The sequence below is a fragment of the Hyperolius riggenbachi genome, chromosome 2 (assembly GCF_040937935.1).
Source record: "Hyperolius riggenbachi isolate aHypRig1 chromosome 2, aHypRig1.pri, whole genome shotgun sequence".
Taxonomy (NCBI): domain Eukaryota; kingdom Metazoa; phylum Chordata; class Amphibia; order Anura; family Hyperoliidae; genus Hyperolius; species Hyperolius riggenbachi.
Genome location: NC_090647.1, coordinates 564,674,667 through 564,699,064, shown reverse-complemented (window position 1 = coordinate 564,699,064; position 24,398 = coordinate 564,674,667). Strand labels below are relative to the sequence as shown.

General features: G+C 49.1%; 1 protein-coding gene across 1 annotated transcript; it reads right to left on the bottom strand.

Moving 5' to 3' along the window:
• Positions 1-396: 396 nt before the first annotated feature.
• On the bottom strand, positions 397-24,398 carry LRRC58 (leucine rich repeat containing 58). The gene is made up of 4 exons (XM_068270963.1): positions 22,697-24,398; positions 6,467-6,595; positions 3,825-4,102; positions 397-1,530 (listed from the first exon to the last, which is right to left on the bottom strand). Exons 1-4 carry the CDS (start codon positions 23,146-23,148, stop codon positions 1,334-1,336), a joined length of 1,056 nt encoding a protein of 351 aa, XP_068127064.1. The 5' UTR covers positions 23,149-24,398; the 3' UTR covers positions 397-1,333.

Genomic DNA, 24,398 nt, shown 5'->3' with positions numbered 1-24,398 from the left:
TAATTGTCCTGTAGTGCTGCCAGAAATCTGCTGCTTTTACCAGAATGGGTAGCCTCAATACCCCAGTCAATGTCTGGAAAGTTGAAGTCGCCCATAATTATGACCTCATTTTTACCTGCAGCTTTTTCAATCTGCTGTAGTAATCGCAGTTCTGCAGCTTCATTAATAAGAGGTGGCCTGTAGCATACCCCAATAAGCAATTGGCAACTTTTATTTCCACCATGAATATTTACCCAAACGGACTCCACATCTTCGCAATCTTCCTCCATCTCATCGTTGAGGACAGCTGTAAGAGAATTCTTAACAAAGAGACAAACCCCTCCACCTTTTTTCCCTGTTCTATCCCTCCTAAACACATTGTATCCTTTTAAATTATACCCATTGAGGACGGTGACATAAAATAGTAACTATTTGCTTTTATTATTATATTATTATTATTATTATTAACAAATCATGTTATTAACCAAAACCTCAGAGGCACACTTGGCTGCTCTTTTACAAAATGTAAAATAAGGCATTAAATGGTGACGTGCTCTCCGGTTATTAATAAGGTTAAAGCTACAGTCCTCTGTATAGTCCAAGGCACAGTCATGGCGATTTGTGGCCCGTCAAAGGAAAAGTGCCCATTTTTCCTCTGCACTGAAAGGATAGTGTCCAGGGCTACAACAATATGGCTGCCGCATGGCCCCTCCTCCACAGCAGTACCATTGCTGCACTGCACAGGCGTCACACCAAGTCTATACATCATGGGGTGGGATCCAACAAAACAAGAAACGTTTGTAGCATGAAATGTGAGGACGCTTAAGTTTGAAATCTTACTCGATCATCCAATCGAGTTGACTCCTGCAATAATCTTCTGCCTTGCAGCCATGCACCTTAATGGAGACAGAAGAGTCATCTTCATCTGCAAACGATACTGCAGTTTGTTACAGGCATTGTGACAAGATGTCAGAGTACCGCACCCAAAACAAGATGGCCGACCCTGCCCCAGTGTAGGTGCAAGATGGTGGAGTCTGCCCCGGCGTCAAGGCAAGGTGGTTGGTCCTCTGCAGGTGTCAAGACAAGATGGCCGACCCTCCTTTAGCATTCAGGACAAGATGGCCGACCCTCCCCCAAGACAAGATGGCTGATCTCCAGTACATGGTTAGATAAACCTCAGATCATGATGAAGGTTCAGCAGGCAAAGAGCCCAGACGATGCCCCCTTCTGGCTGACGCAGCTACAGCATGGCTGCTCCATTAGTCCAGTTTGGAGGGGTCTAGTTGTCCATGATGAAAATTAATGGTTTAATCCACTACAGATGAGTCCTGGTGCTGAGATTGTCCATTGCTGCTCAGCCCAAAAGAACTTTTGCCATCCTGCGTGCTGCCGCCATGGCCTCATCCTCAGAATCCGATTCGCTCTGTGAGGAGACGGAGCTGCAGGGGGAGGAGCACTCAGGAGAACAGAGATAGTGCATCAGCGGGAGGCGGTACTTCCCACAGAAATCCACAAACTTGATCTGCCGCACGCAGGAGTCAAAGTACACACCTGCCGAGAGGAGAGCGGGGAAGGCGGAGTGGAGGAAGAAGGGGAAAGGGAGGAGGAGGGAGGAGCAGAAATAGCGTAGAGGGGAGGAAGAGGAGGAGGAGAATACAGAGCGGAGGGGGGAGGAAGGAGGAGGAAGAAAGTGGAAGTAGGAGGAGTAGAAGAAGAGGCGGGAGAGGAGGAGGAGGAGGAGGAGGAGAGAACAAGACAAAGAAGAGGAGAAAACAGTCAATGAGTTTCAATATAATGCATGATAAGAAAACTATAACCAAGTATAATACAAAGAAATTAAAGTGGGAACTCTGCTCGTTAAAAATAACATATTAAAGGATCATAAAGTTGGACAGTTGATCGAATAAAGCAGCTGATGTGCCGATCTGCCCAGTGGATTTTTATGATTGGATCTGTTCTGAATAACTTGAATATTGCACCACTGATGTACACTGATGTATTTTTTTAAACAAATTCTTAATAACAAAGCTTTTTTTTTGTTAAAGTATTGGTTTCTAATTCATGATATAATTTTTCACTACCTCATATTCTAAGAATTAAAAGAAAAACAGTTGTTCCAACTCCACAGCCCTGGTCATGTGACTGCACAGTATGGAGCAGAGGGTGTGATGTGTGTCATGTGACTGCACAGTATGGAGCAGGGGGTGTGATGTGTGTCATGTGACTGCACAGTATGGACCGGGGAATGTGAGAAGTAATAGGGGTGTGATGTGTGTCATGTGACTGCACAGTATGGAGTGGGGAATGTGAGGAGTAATAGGGGTGTGATGTGTGTCATGTGACTGCACAGTATGGAGCGGGGAATGTGAGAAGTAATAGGGGTGTGATGTGTGTCATGTGACTGCACAGTATGGAGCAGGGAATGTGAGAAGTAATAGGGGTGTGATGTGTGTCATGTGACTGCACAGTATGGAGCAGGGAATGTGAGAAGTAATAGGGGTGTGATGTGTGTCATGTGACTGCACACTATGGAGCGGGGAATGTGAGGAGTAATAGGGGTGTGATGTGTGTCATGTGACTGCACACTATGGAGCGGGGAATGTGAGGAGTAATAGGAGTGTGATGTGCGTCATGTGACTGCACAGTATGGAGTGGGGAATGTGAGAAGTAATAGGGGTGTGATGTGTGTCATGTGACTGCACAGTATGGAGCAGGGAATGTGAGAAGTAATAGGGGTGTGATGTGTGTCATGTGACTGCACAGTATGGAGTGGGGAATGTGAGAAGTAATAGGGGTGTGATGTGTGTCATGTGACTGCACAGTATGGAGTGGGGAATGTGAGAAGTAATAGGGGTGTGATGTGTGTCATGTGACTGCACAGTATGGAGTGGAGAATGTGAGAAGTATTAGGGGTGTGTGTCATGTGACTGCACAGTATGGAGCGGGGAATGTGAGGAGTAATAGGGGTGTGATGTGTGTCATGTGACTGCACAGTATGGAGCGGGGAATGTGAGCAGTAATAGGGGTGTGATGTGTGTTATGTGACTGCACAGTATGGAGCGGGGAATGTGAGAAGTAATAGGGGTGTGATGTGTGTCATGTGACCGCACAGTATGGAGCGGGGAATGTGAGCAGTAATAGGGGTGTGATGTGTGTTATGTGACTGCACAGTATGGAGCGGGGAATGTGAGAAGTAATAGGGGTGTGATGTGTGTTATGTGACTGCACAGTATGGAGCGGGGAATGTGAGAAGTAATAGGGGTGTGATGTGTGTCATGTGACTGTACACTATGGAGCGGGGAATGTGAGAAGTAATGGGGTGTGATGTGTGTCATGTGACTGCACAGTATGGACCGGGGAATGTGAGAAGTAATAGGGGTGTGATGTGTGTCATGTGACTGTACACTATGGAGCGGGGAATGTGAGAAGTAATAGGGGTGTGATGTGTGTCATGTGACTGCACAGTATGGAGCGGGGAATGTGAGGAGTAATAGGGGTGTGATGTGTGTCATATGACTGCACAGTATGGAGCGGGGAATGTGAGAAGTAATAGGGGTGTGATGTGTGTCATGTGACTGCACAGTATGGAGCGGGGAATGTGAGAAGTAATAGGGGTGTGATGTGTGTCATGTGACTGCACAGTATGGACCGGGGAATGTGAGAAGTAATAGGGGTGTGATGTGTGTCATGTGACTGCACAGTATGGAGCGGGGAATGTGAGGAGTAATAGGGGTGTGATGTGTGTCATATGACTGCACAGTATGGAGCGGGGAATGTGAGCAGTAATAGGAGTGTGATCTGTGTCATGTGACCGCACAGTATGGTGTTACGGGGGTCCCTCTCACCTGCACACTTCGGGTTGGGACACTTGCTGGACAGATCCAGATATCTGACAAGGCTCTCTGGAAGCTCCCAGGGGGTGTAGGGGATTCCGCGGCTCTTGATGGTGCGCCCAGCGAGTTCCAACAGTGTGGGCGGGGTGTAGATGAGATCCCGCACGAACCTCACCACCAGGGGATTCCCCCGCAGGCTCAGCTCCTGCAGGTGCACCAGGCTCAGGATCTCGCGGGGCAGGTAAGTCAGCAGGTTGTTGTGGAGGCTGAGGGAGCGCAGCGAGTGAACTCTGGAAGAGAAGTCCTGATGTCAGCGATTCACATCAAATGTTCTAATACACATAGCAGCAGCAGCAGCCATAGCCTTATTCACATAGCAGCAGCCTTATCCTTATTTAAATGGACACTCCACTAAGTGCAGAAATTTCAGTGTTTTGTGGAGGCAAGAGAGCAAAACCACCGGAAGCTTTCTAGTAAGCCCCAGAGACTTTACCGGGGAGATCTCTGTACCCAAATTCTCAGCTTAACACCCCTCCCCCTCCTGATTCCTCTTCATATATTTTACATACTATATAAACAGGAGAACATCCAAAAGTCATCCAGAATAGTTCTAGGAACAATGACTGGATATCTGACCTCACAGAATTGCGGAGATTCACACAACTATATGATTGGATATCAATCAGTATACACTGGGGTATGTCCATCTCATACTGGAGTCTGCCATCCGGGTCTGATCTGTTACTAGAATTTGTCATGTTACTGGGGTCTGACCTGCCGCCGCAGGGAGACTGATCCGCCACAGGGAAACTGACCTGCTGCTGCTGGGGGAACTGATCCGCCGCAGGGAGACTGATCAGCCACAGGGAAACGGACCTGATGCTGCCGGGGGAACTGATCCGCCGCAGCCGCAGGGAGACTGATCCGCCGCAGGGAGACTCATCCGCCGCAGCCGCAGGGAGACTGATCCGCCGCAGGGAGACTCATCCGCCGCAGCCGCAGGGAAACTGATCCGCCCCAGGGAAACTGATCCGCCCCAGGGAAACTGATCCGCCCCAGGGAAACTGATCTGCCCCAGGGAAACTGATCCGCCCCAGGGAAACTGATCTGCCCCAGGGAGACTGATCCGCCCCAGGGAAACTGATCCGCCCCAGGGAGACTGATCCGCCACAGGGAAACTGACCTGCTGCTGCTGGGGGAACTGATCCGCCGCAGGGAGACTGATCCGCCGCAGGGAGACTGATCCGCCGCAGCCACAGGGAGACTGATCCGCCGCAGCCGCAGGGAGACTGATCCGCCGCAGCCGCAGGGAGACTGATCCGCCGCAGCCGCAGGGAGACTGATCCGCCGCAGCCACAGGGAGACTGATCCGCCGCAGCCACAGGGAGACTGATCCGCCGCAGCCACAGGGAGACTGATCCGCCGCAGGGAGACTGATCCGCCGCAGCCACAGGGAGACTGATCCGCCGCAGCCGCAGGGAGACTGATCCGCCGCAGCCGCAGGGAGACTGATCCGCCGCAGCCACAGGGAGACTGATCCGCCGCAGGGGGACTAATCCGCCGCAGCCACAGGGAGACTGATCCGCCGCAGCCACAGGGAGACTGATCCGCCGCAGCCACAGGGAGACTGATCCGCCGCAGCCACAGGGAGACTGATCCGCCGCAGCCACAGGGAGACTGATCCGCCGCAGCCACAGGGAGACTGATCCGCCGCAGCCACAGGGAGACTGATCCGCCGCAGCCACAGGGAGACTGATCCGCCGCAGCCACAGGGAGACTGATCCGCCGCAGCCGCAGGGAGACTGATCCGCCGCAGGGAGACTGATCCGCCGCAGCCACAGGGAGACTGATCCGCCGCAGCCGCAGGGAGACTGATCCGCCGCAGCCGCAGGGAGACTGATCCGCCGCAGGGAGACTGATCCGCCGCAGCCGCAGGGAGACTGATCCGCCGCAGGGAGACTGATCCGCCGCAGCCACAGGGAGACTGATCCGCCGCAGCCGCAGGGAGACTGATCCGCCGCAGCCGCAGGGAGACTGATCCGCCGCAGCCACAGGGAGACTGATCCGCCGCAGCCACAGGGAGACTGATCCGCCGCAGCCACAGGGAGACTGATCCGCCGCAGCCACAGGGAGACTGATCCGCCGCAGCCACAGGGAGACTGATCCGCCGCAGCCACAGGGAGACTGATCCGCCGCAGCCACAGGGAGACTGATCCGCCGCAGCCACAGGGAGACTGATCCGCCGCAGCCACAGGGAGACTGATCCGCCGCAGCCACAGGGAGACTGATCCGCCGCAGCCACAGGGAGACTGATCCGCCGCAGCCGCAGGGAGACTGATCCGCCGCAGCCACAGGGAGACTGATCCGCCGCAGCCACAGGGAGACTGATCCGCCGCAGGGGGACTAATCCGCCGCAGGGAAACTGATCCGCCGCAGGGAAACTGATCCGCCGCAGGGAAACTGATCCGCCGCAGGTGGACTGATCCGCCGCAGGGGGACTGATCCGCCGCAGGGGGACTGATCCGCCACAGGGGGACTGATCCGGGGTCTAGTCTGCTGCCGGGGTCTAATCTGCCGCAGGGGGAACTGATCTGGTGTCTGAACTGCCGCTGCAGTGGGGGATGTAAGCATTTGCTGCCATTGGCTGTACTCACTGGGCGAGCTGCGGTGGCACGCTCTGGATGCGGTTGTCACATAACACCAGGCAGCTGAGATACGGCAGGTTGGCGAGCTCCGGGGGGATGTAGGAGATGAAGTTTCCACCGAGGTAAAGGAACTCCAGGCTGGAAGAGAAAGACGAGACAAGTGATATTAGCGTCACTCCATCATCCACATACACTGCGATATAACACTCCACCAGCACTGCACACTGCCTGCATTATATCACCTCCACCAGCACCGCACACTGCCTGCATTATATCACCACTACCAGCACCGCACATTGCCTGCATTATATCACCTCTACCTGCACTGCACACTGCCTGCATTATATCACCTCTACCTGCACTGCACACTGCCTGCATTATATCACCTCTACCTGCACTGCACACTGCCTGCATCATATCACCTCTACCTGCACTGCACACTGCCTGCATTATATCACCTCTACCTGCACTGCACACTGCCTGCATTATATCACCTCTACCAGCACCGCACACTGCCTGCATTATATCACCTCTACCAGCACCGCACACTGCCTGCATTATATCACCACTACCAGCACCGCACATTGCCTGCATTATATCACCTCTACCTGCACTGCACACTGCCTGCATTATATCACCTCTACCTGCACTGCACACTGCCTGCATTATATCACCTCTACCAGCACCGCACACTGCCTGCATTATATCACCTCTACCTGCACTGCACACTGCCTGCATTATATCACCTCCACCAGCACCGCACACTGCCTGCATTATATCACCTCTACCAGCACCGCACATTGCCTGCATTATATCACCTCTACCTGCACTGCACACTGCCTGCATTATATCACCTCTACCTGCACTGCACACTGCCTGCATTATATCACCTCTACCTGCACTGCACACTGCCTGCATCATATCACCTCTACCTGCACTGCACACTGCCTGCATTATATCACCTCTACCTGCACTGCACACTGCCTGCATTATATCACCTCTACCAGCACCGCACACTGCCTGCATTATATCACCTCTACCAGCACCGCACACTGCCTGCATTATATCACCACTACCAGCACCGCACATTGCCTGCATTATATCACCTCTACCTGCACTGCACACTGCCTGCATTATATCACCTCTACCAGCACCGCACACTGCCTGCATTATATCACCTCTACCAGCACCGCTCACTGCCTGCATTATATCACCTCTACCTGCACTGCACACTGCCTGCATTATATCACCTCTACCAGCACTGCACACTGCCTGCATTATATCACCTCTACCAGCACTGCACACTGCCTGCATTATATCACCACTACCAGCACCGCACATTGCCTGCATTATATCACCTCTACCTGCACTGCACACTGCCTGCATTATATCACCTCTACCTGCACTGCACACTGCCTGCATTATATCACCTCTACCTGCACTGCACACTGCCTGCATCATATCACCTCTACCTGCACTGCACACTGCCTGCATTATATCACCTCTACCTGCACTGCACACTGCCTGCATTATATCACCTCTACCAGCACCGCACACTGCCTGCATTATATCACCTCTACCAGCACCGCACACTGCCTGCATTATATCACCACTACCAGCACCGCACATTGCCTGCATTATATCACCTCTACCTGCACTGCACACTGCCTGCATTATATCACCTCTACCTGCACTGCACACTGCCTGCATTATATCACCTCTACCAGCACCGCACACTGCCTGCATTATATCACCTCTACCAGCACCGCTCACTGCCTGCATTATATCACCTCTACCTGCACTGCACACTGCCTGCGTTAGATCACCTCTACCTGCACTGCACACTGCCTGCATTATATCACCTCTACCAGCACTGCACACTGCCTGCATTATATCACCTCTACCAGCACTGCACACTACCTGCATTATATCACCACTACCAGCACTGCACACTGCCTGCATTATATCACCTCTACCTGCACTGCACATTGCCTGAGTTATATCACCTCTACCTGCACTGCACACTGCCTGCATTATATCACCTCTACCTGCACTGCACACTGCCTGCATTATATCACCTCTACCAGCACCGCACACTGCCTGCATTATATCACCTCTACCAGCACCGCACACTGCCTGCATTATATCACCTCTACCTGCACTGCACACTGCCTGCATTATATCACCTCTACCAGCACTGCACACTGCCTGCGTTACATCACCTCTACCAGCACCGCACACTGCCTGCATTATATCACCTCTACCAGCACTGCACACTGCCTGCATTATATCACCTCTACCTGCACTGCACATTGCCTGAGTTATATCACCTCTACCTGCACTGCACACTGCCTGCATTATATCACCTCCACTGCACACTGCCTGCATTATATCCCCTCTACCAGCACTGCACACTGCCTGCATTATATCACCAATACCTGCACTGCACATTGCCTGCATTAGATCACCTCTACCTGCACTGCACACTGCCTGCATTATATCACCTCTACCTGCACTGCACATTGCCTGCATTATATCACCTCTACCTGCACTGCACACTGCCTGCATTATATCACCTCTACCTGCACTGCACACTGCCTGCATTATATCACCTCTACCTGCACTGCACATTGCCTGCATTATATCACCTCTACCTGCACTGCACATTGCCTGCATTAGATCACTCTACCTGCACTGCACACTGCCTGCATTATATCACCTCTACCTGCACTGCACACTGCCTGCATTATATCACCTCTACCAGCACCGCACACTGCCTGCATTATATCACCTCTACCTGCACTGCACACTGCCTGCATTATATCACCTCTACCTGCACTGCACACTGCCTGCATTATATCACCTCTACCTGCACTGCACACTGCCTGCATTATATCACCACTACCAGCACCGCACACTGCCTGCATTTTATCACCTCTACCAGCACTGCACACTGCCTGTGTTACATCACCACTACCAGCACTGCACACTGCCTGCATTATATCACCTCTACCAGCACTGCACACTGCCTGCATTATATCACCTCTACCAGCACTGCACACTGCCTGTGTTACATCACCTCTACCTGCACTGCACACTGCCTGCATTATATCACCAATACCTGCACTGCACACTGCCTGCGTTATATCACCTCTACCTGCACTGCACATTGCCTGAGTTATATCACCTCTACCTGCACTGCACACTGCCTGCATTATATCACCTCTACCAGCACTGCACACTGCCTGCATTATATCACCACTACTAGCACCGCACACTGCCTGCATTATATCACCACTACCAGCACCGCACACTGCCTGCATTATATCACCAATACCTGCACTGCACACTGCCTGCGTTATATCACCTCTACCTGCACTGCACATTGCCTGAGTTATATCACCTCTACCTGCACTGCACACTGCCTGCATTATATCACCTCTACCAGCACTGCACACTGCCTGCATTATATCACCACTACCAGCACCGCACACTGCCTGCATTATATCACCTCTACCAGAACTGCACACTGCCTGCATTATATCACCACTACCAGCACTGCACACTGCCTGCATTATATCACCTCTACCTGCACTGCACATTGCCTGAGTTATATCACCTCTACCTGCACTGCACACTGCCTGCGTTATATCACCCCCACTGCACACTGCCTGCATTATATCCCCTCTACCAGCACTGCACACTGCCTGCATTATATCACCACTACCAGCACTGCACACTGTCTGCATTATATCACCAATACCTGCACTGCACATTGCCTGCATTAGATCACCTCTACCTGCACTGCACATTGCCTGAGTTATATCACCTCTACCTGCACTGCACACTGCCTGCATTATATCACCTCTACCAGCACCGCACACTGCCTGCATTATATCACCACTACCAGCACCGCACACTGCCTGCATTATATCACCTCTACCAGCACTGCACACTACCTGCATTATATCACCACTACCAGCACTGCACACTGCCTGCATTATATCACCTCTACCTGCACTGCACATTGCCTGAGTTATATCACCTCTACCTGCACTGCACACTGCCTGCATTATATCACCTCCACTGCACACTGCCTGCATTATATCCCCTCTACCAGCACTGCACACTGCCTGCATTATATCACCAATACCTGCACTGCACATTGCCTGCATTAGATCACCTCTACCTGCACTGCACACTGCCTGCATTATATCACCTCTACCTGCACTGCACATTGCCTGCATTATATCACCTCTACCTGCACTGCACACTGCCTGCATTATATCACCTCTACCTGCACTGCACATTGCCTGCATTATATCACCTCTACCTGCACTGCACATTGCCTGCATTAGATCACCTCTACCTGCACTGCACACTGCCTGCATTATATCACCTCTACCTGCACTGCACACTGCCTGCATTATATCCCCTCTACCAGCACTGCACACTGCCTGCATTATATCCCCTCTACCAGCACTGCACACTGCCTGCATTATATCACCAATACCTGCACTGCACATTGCCTGCATTAGATCACCTCTACCTGCACTGCACACTGCCTGCATTATATCACCTCTACCTGCACTGCACATTGCCTGCATTATATCACCTCTACCTGCACTGCACACTGCCTGCATTATATCACCTCTACCTGCACTGCACATTGCCTGCATTATATCACCTCTACCTGCACTGCACATTGCCTGCATTAGATCACCTCTACCTGCACTGCACACTGCCTGCATTATATCACCTCTACCTGCACTGCACACTGCCTGCATTATATCCCCTCTACCAGCACTGCACACTGCCTGCATTATATCACCACTACCAGCACCGCACATTGCCTGCATTATATCACCTCTACCTGCACTGCACACTGCCTGCATTATATCCCCTCTACCAGCACTGCACACTGCCTGCGTTAGATCACCTCTATCAGCGAGCACGGTGGTGGAATTACTGGGTAGCTGGAGTCAGTCAGCAAAATGTACCGTCTCCAACTCCAAATACATTTAAATTGTAATGGAAAAATACAAATTAGAATAGACTGTGCAGAGGGCAGAGCCTCTGGATGGGCAGTCAGGGGGCAGAACCGCGAGGAAGGGTGGTCAGGGGGCAGAACCTCGAGGAAGGGTGGTCAGGGGGCAGAACCTCGAGGAAGGGTGGTCAGGGCCTTGCGGATGGGCAGTCATGGGGCAGAACCACGAGGAAGGGTGGTCAGGGGGCAGGGCCTTGCGGATGGGCAGTCAGGGGGCAGAACCTCGAGGAAGGGTAGTCAGGGGGCAGGGCCTTGCGGATGGACAGTCATGGGGCAGAACTACGAGGAAGGGTGGTCAGGGGGCAGAACCTCGAGGAAGGGTGGTCAGGGGGCAGGGCCTTGCGGATGGGCAGTCAGGGGGCAGAACTACGAGGAAGGGTGGTCAGGGGGCAGGGCCTTGCCGATGGGCAGTCAGGGGGCAGAACCGCGAGGAAGGGTGGTCAGGGCCTTGCGGATGGGCAGTCGTGGGGCAGAACCACGAGGAAGGGTGGTCAGGGGGCAGGGCCTTGCGGATGGGCAGTCAGGGGGCAGAACCTCGAGGAAGGGTAGTCAGGGGGCAGGGCCTTGCGGATGGACAGTCATGGGGCAGAACCACGAGGTAGGGTGGTTCGGGGGCAGGGCCTTGCGGCTGGCAAGTCAGGGGGCAGAGCCTCGTAGTTGTCCTCACATTAGTCTGCTGAAGCCGCTCTCACACAGGAACTACAAAAATATAAATGGTACACTTCCAGATTTCACACACCTGAAACAAGCATGCAGCTAATCCAGCCACACTTCAGTCAGATCACCTGATCGGCTGCATGCTTGTTCAGGGGCTATGGCTAAAAGTGTTAGAGGCAGAGGATCAGCAGGACTGCCAGACAACTGGTTGTTTAAAACGGGTGTCAAACTCAAATGCAAAGTGAGCAACAATTGAACACTGAAACCTAGTAACAGGCCAAACCTCAATGTCTACTGGCCACAGTCCTCCCTTATAAAGTTCCCTGGTGTCTAATGGCTCCCCTGCAACCCCTATAGAGTTCCCTGGTGTCTAGTGGTCCTCCCAATATACAGTTCCCTGGTGTCTAATTGCCCCCCTCCAACCCCTATAGAGTTCCCTGGTGTCTAGTGGTCCTCCCTTTCTCCCCTATACAGCTCCCTAGTGTTTAGTGCTTTCCCCCTACCTCCCCACATGGCTTCCCTGATCTAGGGCTTCACCTGCTCCAATATAGTTTCCCTGGTGGTCTAGAGTGGGCCAAACATAACGCAAAGTGGGGAAAACACTTGAGGGCCAAATTTAATGGCTCTGAGGGCCAGATTTGGCCCACAAGCCTGAGTTTGACATGTATGCTTTAAAAGGAAAGAACTACGGCAGCCACTAGCTATATACGGAGCAGTGTAAGAACAGGTGGAGAAATGCTGTATAAAATGCTGGAGGCAGAGTCATCTGTAGTCAGTACCAGGAATTGAAATTCTTGGAACTTGCAGGGAAAGGATTCCTTTGCGTGGCTCATAATACGCCTCCTGAACTTTATACACACTTAACTTTGGACTCTGTGAACCTGCCAGCAGCAGCTGGGCCTGGCGAGGGGGTGGGGAGGATTTCTGTGTATTGACTGTTCATGCGGTGCAAGGCCTGATCTCTGTGTGCGACACACATTACATTCCCCCAGACCAGATCACTGACAGATTCACAGGAAACAGCACGATGGGTGATACAGATACACACACGTGTGACCCATTCCCTACATACGTGACACTGAGAACCACGCATCCCCTTGACATCCGAGCTCCAGTGACACAACACACACGATCAGACAGTGTAAACAAACCTCAGCAACCAATGAGGCCACCGACCAATGCTGGGCACGAGAAACTGCTCCCACACAAGAGGAAATGGTGTAAAGTGTACACGAAACACAATGTTCTTCACTGCAGGGACCATTCGCCCTCACAGGGGGGAAAAAACTACAAGAAAAAACTTAGCAAAAAATGCGTTTTTCGCATTAATAGAAAGCTCTGCCCATCTCTTCCTGTTAGAGAAGGAACGGGGCTCAGTGGGAACACACACAGGAAGTGAGAGGAACGGGGTTCAGTGGGTACACACAGGAAGTGCAAGGAATGGGGCTCAGTGGGTATACACACACAGGAAGTGAGCGGAACGGGGCTCAGTGGGAACACACACAGGAAGTGAGCAGAACGGGGCTCAGTGGGAACACACACAGGAAGTGAGAGGAACTTGGCTCAGTGGGAACACACATAGGAACGAGAGGAACTTGGCTCAGTGGTAACACACATAGGAAGCGAGTGGGATGGGGCTCAGTGGGAACACGCACAGGAAGTGAGAGGAGCTGGGCTCAGTGGGAATACACATAGGAAGTGAGAGGAACGGGGTTAAGTGGGAACACACATAGGAAGTGAGAGGAACGGGGCTCAGTGGGAACACACACAGGAAGCAAGAGGAACGGGGCTCAGTTGGAACACATATAGGAAGTGAGAGCAACGGGGCTCAGTGGGAACACACACAGGAAGCGAGGGGGACGGGCTCAGTGGGAACACACACAGGAAGCGAGGGGGACGGTCTCAGTGGGAACATGCACAGTAAGTGAGAAGGGGCTCAGTGGGAACACACACACAGGAAGTGAGAGGAACAGGGCTCAATGGGAACACACACACAGGAAGTGAGGGGAACGGGGCTCAGTGGGAACACAGACAGCAGAAACAACCTCATTTACGCCCCCAACCCTTTCCTGCGCGGTTCAGAATCAACACGGAAGCTGTGGCCGGAGGTGTCTGTGTGCAGATTGCCCAATCCCCGACAGCTCTGATGATTGCGCCACAGCAACACAGGATGATGTAAGTGCAGTAGATTATTGCGCCATTTGTCAGTTTAGTGTTTGGACCCTTTTTTTTTTTTAGCCGATTTCCAAATCATACGGAAATCTGTTTCGTGTAGAAACACTATACATAAGGGAGGGCTCAGAAGGCGGAGGCTGAAATCTCATGGAAATCAGATTTCTGAATCGGTGTAGATTTGATCCAAGAGAGATCGATGGGCAAATCTTCTGGCCATCTGCCAGTCAATTTTCCGATCGATTTTAAAATTGATTTCCATTCACTTCTATGAGATATCGACCAGAAAAACGATCCAAAATAAGATTAACCATGATGGAAATTATCTATCGAACCCTCTAATGCTGGGAATACACGTTCCGTTCTTTGCGTTTGATTCTCAGCGCGATCTATTTGCCATTCAATCCTCTTATCTTCCGCTCGTTTTTATCTTTTTTCCATTCACATCTATGAGAAATCCAGCGGAAAAGAATCGAGCGGAGAATCGGACATGTCGGAATTTTATCATCGAAGGCATCTATTGGAACAATTCTCTGCAAAAAACGTAATGTGTAATCTCAGCATAACAGAAAATTGTATGGTGTGTACCTAGCATAAGGGCACTTTAATGCCAGTACCTCACCATACATTTTCTGGCAGATTTACCTGCCAGATCGATTATTTCCAACATGTCTGATCTAAATTTCGATCGATCTTTGAATGATTTTCCAATCGTTAACCGTCTTTTCCATTTTTTTTTGATCGATGTTTATAGAACTGAACGAAAAATCGATAAAAAAAAAAAAAACAGGCAACCTTGGGTAATATTTTTGTTTACAAAGATCTGCAAAATCGGTCTATATAGCACCCAGGACTGCAGAAAGACTCTGGAAATAGGAGGAATCACAGGCTAGACCGAAGGGGAAGTGGCCACTGACCGCTACAGCAAACATCAGGCGTCGGTCGCCGCCTACACACACACACACACACACACACACACACACACAGATAAAGTGCCACTTTTCCAGACTCACAGCATTGTCAGCTCAGCCTTATAAACACGCACAGAAATGACCAGTAAAATCACTCACAGTGATGCAATAGACTGTGTAACCCAATCAGCTTCTGTGTCATGCCTGAGGAAGGGACGCCGGGTCTTCAAAACCTTCCAAAGAGGCAGGGCCTCCAGCATGCGCTGAACAAAGGCATCTGGTCTGCTTTTCAGCAACATGTATCAATCTGTAACATTGATGTGCTGATAAAAAGCGGACAGAAGCGCACAGATGGAAACAAGGCCTTAGGGCCCATTAACACGCTCAGCGCTACCGCTTTGTGCGGGTGATTTTTACATGATTTAATGCGGGGGGGGGGGGGGGGAGGAAAAATAAATAAATCACTGGACAAATACGCATTCTTGGAGCTTCTATATATGGTAAACGAGATTGCTCCCAAATCACCCAAAAATGCTGCAGGAAACGCGTTTGGCGATTGCGGCTAATCGCGAAACAGCCAGTGAGGTCACTGCACTTAAATTTCTATTACGTTAGCGCTTTAAAAAGGTAATCACCTGCTAATCGCCCTAGTGAGAACGGGCCCTTATTTCTATCAGTAATGTGTGAGTGTCACCGGCATAGACTGCGGTGTACGGACGTCCCACCTGTGTTCACAAGAAGGGCAAATTCCATTCTGCAAAAAGATCATCAACTGTCCTTGAAGCTGTAATACAAATATCTCTCTGGTCATCCCCAAACCTCAGCCCCAGATAAACAAACATTCCAAGGCCAAAACAACCCAACAATGTGAATAGATAATCGCTAGGCCTCTTTCACCACCGTAAACAAATATCGCAATCACAAGTAGCGACTTTGCAATACGTTTCCCATTTTTTGGCAATTGCATTTTAGGCTCTAGAGGTGCGACTTTGGCAGCCAATTGACCAAGAGACAGATCTCTCCAGAGCTGTGGAGTCGGTACAAAAATCTTCCGACTCCTCAGTTTATGAAACCGCCGACTGACTCCAGGAGTCCAAAATAACTCCGACTCCTTAGTCCAATACTTGCCAGGGCTGTGGATTTTGTACAAAATCATCCGACTCCTCAGTTTATGAAATCACCGACTCCAACTCCCCAAAATTGCTCCGACTCCTCGACTCCAACTCCACATCCCTGGATCTCTCACTGATCGAGATCTGTTGGCTGCTGTAAGCCACAGGACGATTCCCAATTGATTTCAGCATTACATTTTTCAGGAATCTGTCTTTTGATGCCCCCCAATGTTAGATGTTCCCCACAGTGCCCATGCATTAATACTTTACCAGTCACACAGTCTCCCTGTGGTCCGCACTGCACTTCCACATTGGCGCCCCATGTGGTTACCAGCATTATAGCACGTGAGACAAGTGTGTGACGTCACGTCACATACGCCCCACCTGCAATACACCGGTAATCAATTTGTTCACAGTATTCAGTCTGTTGGCCTCCATACTACATGTGTTAGAATTTAAGTAGGCCTCAGTTACTTGGCCTGAGTTTTATGTAATAGGCTTGTCCGCAGTGTATGCCTTTAAAATAAATAGAGTTCTTGTGATGCATGGAGGAGGCATCTCAGGGTCTGCGTGTAGCAGAGGATACACGCAGATACTGAGAACATGTTCCTAAAAGAAGGCCACCGGCCTACTCTGACCTCAACACGTACACCACAGGAACCATCAACATAGGCCGTGTTTACCAAAATACCAAATTCCAGTAAGTAAAGCAAAGGTAACATTGAATATTAATCGAGTAGGTGGGTATTATAACATCACGAGGGGGCTCAACCAATAGTCTGGTCTAGGGGATGGCGAAGATGATGTCACATTTAACACTTTCCTAGTCGGTATTAAAACCCAGGTGGGCGATCAGAGCTGTCTCTGCTTCTTACTTTCACACTAGTTCTAAATGCTGACTGGAACCTCTAAGTATTTTCATTCTATATGTAATCTGATATAATGTATGCTGTACATAGGTAGTCTAGTGTAACGTAGTTTAGAAAGAAGGTACCTGATTGACTTCAGCAGGAAGTTTAATCAAGAAGCTTGTAACGCAACATGAAGATTGGCGTGGCTAGGATATAATGAACTGTATCTATCTGTATTTCTGTTTCCTGAATAAATAACGTGAATATTGAAGAAGCCTGAGAAAGTCTATCTCCTGCTTGCTGTGATGAGTCGTGTGTGCAACTCTTGCTGATGAGTTGCTGGTGCCGGAAAAAGGTGATTAGAACAGTTTATAACAACATGGAGGTGGTAAAATTGGTCAGCCTTGGCCAATAGATGTTCTGGAAACACACTATTCAATCAGGGCTGTGGAGTTGGAGTCGTGGAGTCGGGCAATTTTGGGTGCCTGGAGTCGGAGTCGGAAAAAAATGCACCGACTCCTAATGAATTTGTAACTGTAATTAAAATAGAAAATATGATAAAATTTTCTATTTTTCAGATAATAGTGATTAAAAATAATGTATATATACAGTATATATACAGTAATAGCTGTGCTTAGTCCACAAAAATGAAATAAACCAATCAAAATTAGTTACTTGTGCTGCTTCAATAAAGCAGTCCCCGTATTTTTAAGGTCAGATATACATATTTGATTGTGACTGTACATATGATGTGTACACAGGAATCTCTTATATATACTAAATAACATCTATGCTGTAATCCAAGAAGTGTGGTTGGGACAGCACCCATGTATAGGAGATAATGTGCCCAGGCAGTCGGTCTTCCACACCACTGGAGCTGTCGAGTACAGGAACACAGGTTTTGCAGGCACCAATATAATGAATTAAAGCTTCTTTATTGGTCACATCAGACAGAGCAGAGGGTACCCTCAAAAATGAAATAAACCAATCAAAATTAGTTACTTGTGCTGCTTCAATAAAGCAGTCCCCGTATTTTTAAGGTCAGATATACATATTTGATTGTGACTGTATATATGATGTGTACACAGGAATCTCTTATATATACTAAATAACATCTATGCTGTAAGAATAAAGCCTGATGTGTAGCTGTGTCACTAATAGAGATGGTCAATGAGATGGAAATAATTCTGCATTGATGCTGATTTATGCAAATGTATGCACTCCCTTTGCTCATTAAATCAAATAATTTGATATGTTATTAAAATTTGGTTTGGTGACTACAAATTAAAGGGTAACTGAGATGGATGAAAAGTAAAGTTTTATACATACCTGGGGCTTCCTCCAGCCCCCTTCAGGCTAATCAGTCCCTCGCTGTCCTCCACCACCCGGATCTTCTGCTATGAGTCCTGGTAATTCAGCCAGTCAGCGCTGTCCAGCCGCATGCCGCTCCCACAGCCAGGAACATTCTGCACCTGCGCAATAGTGCTGCACAGGTGTAGTATGCTCCTGGCGGCGGAGTGTGTGCATGCGCACTACGCCTGACTGGCTCAAGTACCTGGACTCATAGCAGAAGATCCAGGTGGTGGAGGAGGACAACGAGGGACTGATTATCCTGAAGGCGGCTGGAGGAAGCCCCAGGTATGTATAAAACTTTAATTTCATCTGTCTCAGGTTTACTTTGTTACACAGTAGTACTATACTCTACATATGCACTCCCCACAGAGCTGCAGGGAATCCACTGAGAATGCTGTGCACATTGAACACAGAGGTGTTGTCTGTTTACAATCTCCTCCTTCCCCTGCAGAGTACCTGCACATCATTCTTACATGTACCCACACTTACATTGCCTAGGGCCTGATAGATGTTCTTTGTTCCGGTTTGTACCTTTTACAAGTACTCTTACCAGGGCCGGGCCGAGGCATAGGCTGGAGAGGCTCCAGCCTCAGGGCGCAGTGTAGGAGGGGGCGCACAATTCATTCAGCTGTCATTCCTAATTGTGTATGAAGCAGAAAGAAATAACAAAAGGGGATACATAGCAGTGACTTCAAGCCAGATAACTAGATATTAACGTGTTGGGGAGGTTGTGGGCCCTGTGGCCCTCTTAGTCTAATAGCAATCAGTGTGTGACAGCTGGGGTGGGAGGGATGGAGGGGCGCACTTTGGTGTCTCAGCCTTGGGTGCTGGAGGACCTTGTCCCTGCTCTGACTCTTACCAAGGACTAGTTTTAGTCTAAAGGGAATAAATATAGTAGTCTACATATCCTTCTCACTTCAGTTGTCTTGTAAAATTCCTAAGCGTTGGCAGTTAAGAGACGAATTTCATGTTACATACTTTTAATCAACAAAATTGTAATATGCAAATTAGAGGAGTCGGAGTCGTGGAGTCGGAGTCGGTGGAATCCTAAACTGAGGAGTCGGTGGATTTTTGGACCGACTCCACAGCCCTGTATTCAATTTCCCCTCCAATAGCGGTATTATGTGATCATGTCCAAACTACTCCCGATCGATAACGGATCAATTTTCTGATGACAACTTTGCAACATTTATCCTATTAAGAAACAGATTGGACATGTTTGAAATAATCATCCAATCCCGTCAATCGGATGGGACATTGCATCGTGTGTACTTAGCATTACTGTCCCTTGTCAAAAAGCACAATGGACACAAGTGCTTCATTTTTACAATAATTATGTATAAATTATTTAGTCAGTGTTTGCCCATTGTAAAATCTTTCCTCTCCGATTTACATTCTGACATCACATGGTGACATTTTTACTGCTAGCAGGTGATGTCAGTAAAAGGAGATGCTGCTTTCCTTTTTGGCAGTTGGAAACGGCTGTAAACAGCTATTGCCCAAAATGCAATGAGGTTCACAGACAGGAAACGGCCAGGACCATGGTCCTGACATCACACTGGGGTTTCACCACATTATCAGCCATACAGCGCCCCCTGATGATCCGTTTGTGAAAAGGAATAAATTTCTCATGGGAAAGGGCGTATCAGCTGCTGATTGGGATGAAGTTCAATTCTTGGTCACGGTTTTTCTTTAACTCCAAAACCTCATACACACATCCAACTATAGTCGTTTGAAACAATCATTCTAGTAGGCATCGGTCAACTATCGTTGGTAAAAATGTAGAAAACGATCATTAAAACCAACGAGCAAAGGCATTCCAAAATCCTGATCCAATCTGCCGGATTTCTTTAAACGATTATCGTTAATAAAAGTCTGTGTGTGTGTGCGGAGATTGTTAAGGAAAGGCCGTTCACAAACCACAGTGCATGCGTAAAAACAACAAATGGTATATTATTTTTGCATCATTTGCTTTTCAATGACTATCGTTGGCCACTTTTAAAGTTGTTAGTTTGCTTTGACAGATTTCCATTTTAACTATTGTTGCTTGCTTACTACGAACGATAGTGGTCATATGTGTGTACGCACCTTAATCTACAAAGCTCTCCACAATCTCTCTCTCTCCTGTACATCTCCTCACTAGTTTCCAGATACCAACCCAACCGCAATCTCAGATCTGCACACAACCTCCTCCTGTCCTCCTCTAGGATTACCTACTTGCATTCACGTACACAAGATTTCTCATGCGCCTCTCCCCTCCTCTGGAATCTCTTTCCAAAACTCATAAGTCACTCTCCAACCTTTGAAATATTTAAGCGCTCTCCCAAACCCCACTTTTTCTGACATGTATATACTTTAACTTTGGCCTGTCTCCTTCAAACTCTGGCCAAGTTGTACTCCTTACTAGAAGACCTAAAAACACATTGCCTCTAGGCATGTATATTGTATACTACCCCCTCCTTTTGTCGTCGTCCCCCCCCCCCCCAAAAAAAAAAACCCTTTTTTTTAGTTCATAAGCATGCAAGGGGCAGGGCACACTCACCCTTTTGTGTCTTGGTATACACAAACATTTTGTTCATCAGGTTACATTTGTCATGGTAATTACACTGTCTATCTATTCTGTTTTATGTACCAGTGTCTATATTTGGGGTATACAACTGTCTATCATTACTATTATTATGTACGCCATGTTTGTTTCTTACTCTGTACAGCACCACGGAATATGCTGGCACTTCATAAATAAATATAATAATGATGATACCAAAATGTATACGGACACATCTTAGGGCCCTTTTCCACTTGCAATCGCTAGCGTTCACGCTGAACGCTAGCGATTGCTGAATCGCAATTACCGGCGATTCCCCGACGTTCGCCGCCGCGATTTTGCTATGCTATGCACTGCATAGCAAAATCGCGGCAATTATCGCTCCGCCGCGCGTTCGCGTTCCCGACAAAAGCGAATCGCGGTAGTGGAAATGACCTACCGCGATTCCTATGTTAAAAAGCAAACCGTAGCGATTGTAAAATCGCTAGCGGTTTGCGGTTTTGCGATTCAGCCAGCGCAAACGCGCTGGTGGAAAAGGGCCCTTACAGCCGATCTGCTATGGCTGTACACGTTGCCAATCAGGCATAGTATTGATCCAGTCTAATAGCCAATCTCATGCACAGAGTGTACGGTTACACCACAAACATCCAAACGTCACACGTATGCATGAACTCTGCAGGCTCATTCACACTTGGGCAAGTAGCGGGCGTTTACCGCTAATCGCCGGCAATCGGTAGTGCAATCTATATGGCAGTAATCTCACAGCCGCGATTGTTGACAATTTGCACAAAACGCAAATGCGCTACATGCAGCATCTTCTTTACGATTTTAGAGCTATTGCAATGTATTTCAATCGCGATCACTCAAAAAGCATGAAAATGTCCAGTGAAAAATATGTGTTTATCACAGAAAAAAATAAAATAAAAAAATCGTCGCCGCAAAACGCTAGTGTTCTTGCAATTGCGAATAAATATTGACAGTCTGTACAGCGTGGCGAAAGATTGCCAAATATGAAGTTGGCCATCAGCTTGGACTGAGTGATGATGGCAATGTGAGGACACAAAATAGTCATGAAGTGCAAATAGTTATTCCTATGGAGTTCCTAACCTTATGTCACTCTGTGACGCTGTAAAGATTATCTACAGCTAAAGTTCTGTATGAAGAGGACCTGTCACATCTCAACATTCACACCCAGAATGCACACCTGATTTCTACTTTCATCATCTACTCTGTAAAATATTCTATGCACAAAGTTGTGGGGTCCGGACCGGTGCCAGCTGGGGGTACGGCAGAGGGTTTGCTTCCGTCTGGGGACATTGCTGTGAGTTCATGGACGGATATCAGGCTGGAGATATAGAGAAGTAGTGAAGTTGAGAGTCTGAGGTCACCAGGCAGTAAACTCAGCTATGTGAAATTCCAGCCTGTAGCACCTGCAGCAGATGATGCAACTTCTACAGGCCATGGGATCAGCACTAAGCAAGCAATCACACTAGATAGACTGGGGGTCTTCTGATAACGTACCCTCACCACTAGCTGAACACAATATTGATCATCCCATTACACATATACCACCCCAGAACTGTCGCCTTACCTGACCATGTTCTCTATCTCGGCTGAGATGGTCTTCAGCCGGTTGCCCCCCAGGGACAGGGTCTTGAGGGTTTGTATTTGAAGGAGTTGGCTGGGGATCTCCTCAAACTGGTTGCCACTCAGGTTCAGCACCTCCAGCTTCATGCTGCCCATCTCTTTGGGCAGTGAGAACTCGTCCAGTCTATTGTTCTTGGCTAGGAGGGTCTTCAGCCTGGTGAGATGCATGATCTCCTCACCAATGTAGGCCAGGTTGTTGCTGCTGATGTCCAAGAGGTGCAGCTGGGAGAAGGTGGCCACAGTGGGGGGAAGGACCACCAAGCGGTTGTGAGGTATGAGCAACTGTTGAACGTCCTTCTTCCGCTCATCACTCATCTGCTCCAGGTTCAGATTGTCCAGGCCCAAACGGGACAGGTTTAGAACGTTCTCCCCCTCTGCTGGCTCTGGGCCTTCCATGGCTTTAAAGGTACCCCTTCCTGGGGTAGTGCTGAGACACCAGGGGGCAAACTTCTGTCTGTCTGTCTGCCCTGCAGAATGAATACAGAAAGCAACAGCTGGGCCAGTCTCAGGGAACTTGAAGTCCCTATATATTTAAAGAATTCAGAGCCTTAGTCCCTGTATATGAAAACTGCTCTATAGAGGGATGTGTCAGGATTTGGGTATTGTATGTAGAGGGCTCAAACTAAGAGAATGCAGATTGTACAAAACAGAGAAAAGGAGGACTTCCGGGGTCTCTGTATGGTCCTGGGGGTCCCTGTATATAGCAATCAGAAGCCTGTATATAGAGATCAGAGTCCTGGGGATCCTGTATATAGAGATCAGAGTCCTGGGGTCCTGTATAGTCTTGGGGCCCCTGTATATAGATATCAGAGACCTGTATATAGAGATCAGAGTCCTGTATAGTCTTGGGGTCCCTGTATATAGAGATCAGTCCTGAGGTCCCTGTATATAGAGATCAGAGACCTGTGTATAGAGATCAGGGTCCTGTATATAGAGATCAGAGTCCTGGGGGTCCCTGTATATAGAGATCAGAGTCCTGTGGGTCCCTGTATAGTCTTTGGGTCCTGTATATGGAGATCAGAGTCCTGTATATAGAGATCAGTCCTGGGGTCCCTGTATATAGAGATCAGAGTCCTGGGGGTCCCTGTATATGGAGATCAGGGTCCTGTATATAGAGATCAGTCCTGGGGTCCCTGTATATAGAGATCAGAGTCCTGGGGGTCCCTGTATAGTCTTGGGGTCCCTGTATATGGAGATCAGAGTCCTGTATATGGAGATCAGAGTCCTGTATATAGAGACCAGTCCTGGGGGTCCCTGTATATAGAGATCAGTCCGGGGGGTCCCTGTATATAGAGATCAGAGTCCTGGGGGTCCCTGTATAGTCTTGGGGTCCCTGTATATGGAGATCAGAGTCCTGTATATAGAGATTAGTCCTGGGGTCCCTGTATATGGAGATCAGAGTCCTGTATATGGAGATCAGTCCTGGGGGTCCCTGTATATAGAGATCAGAGTCCTGGTATAGAGGGGAGACCTCAGTCCTGGAGTCCGGGAACAGGGATGCAACAGCGGTAAGTGACTCCTCTCCTCACGGCGGAAGCTGATGGAAGAAGCCCCTCTGTCTGTGATCGGAGCCAGGGAACCTGTATACTCAGCCTGCTAAGGGCCTCCGCGGCCAGGAATCTGCTCCGCCCCCTCCGCTCTGACCA

What these genes read in the sequence shown, in the direction of transcription:
- LRRC58 (XM_068270963.1), bottom strand. Translation starts at nt 23,148, where the DNA reads ATGGAAGGCCCAGAGCCAGCAGAGGGGGAGAACGTTCTAAACCTGTCC. An exon ending in GTGCCACCGCAGCTCGCCCA is followed by an intron (nt 4,103 to 6,466) that starts GTGAGTACAGCC and finishes CTTCTCTTCCAG; the next exon opens with AGTTCACTCGCTGCGCTCCC. An exon ending in TCCCAACCCGAAGTGTGCAG is followed by an intron (nt 1,531 to 3,824) that starts GTGAGAGGGACC and finishes TCCTCTCGGCAG; the next exon opens with GTGTGTACTTTGACTCCTGC.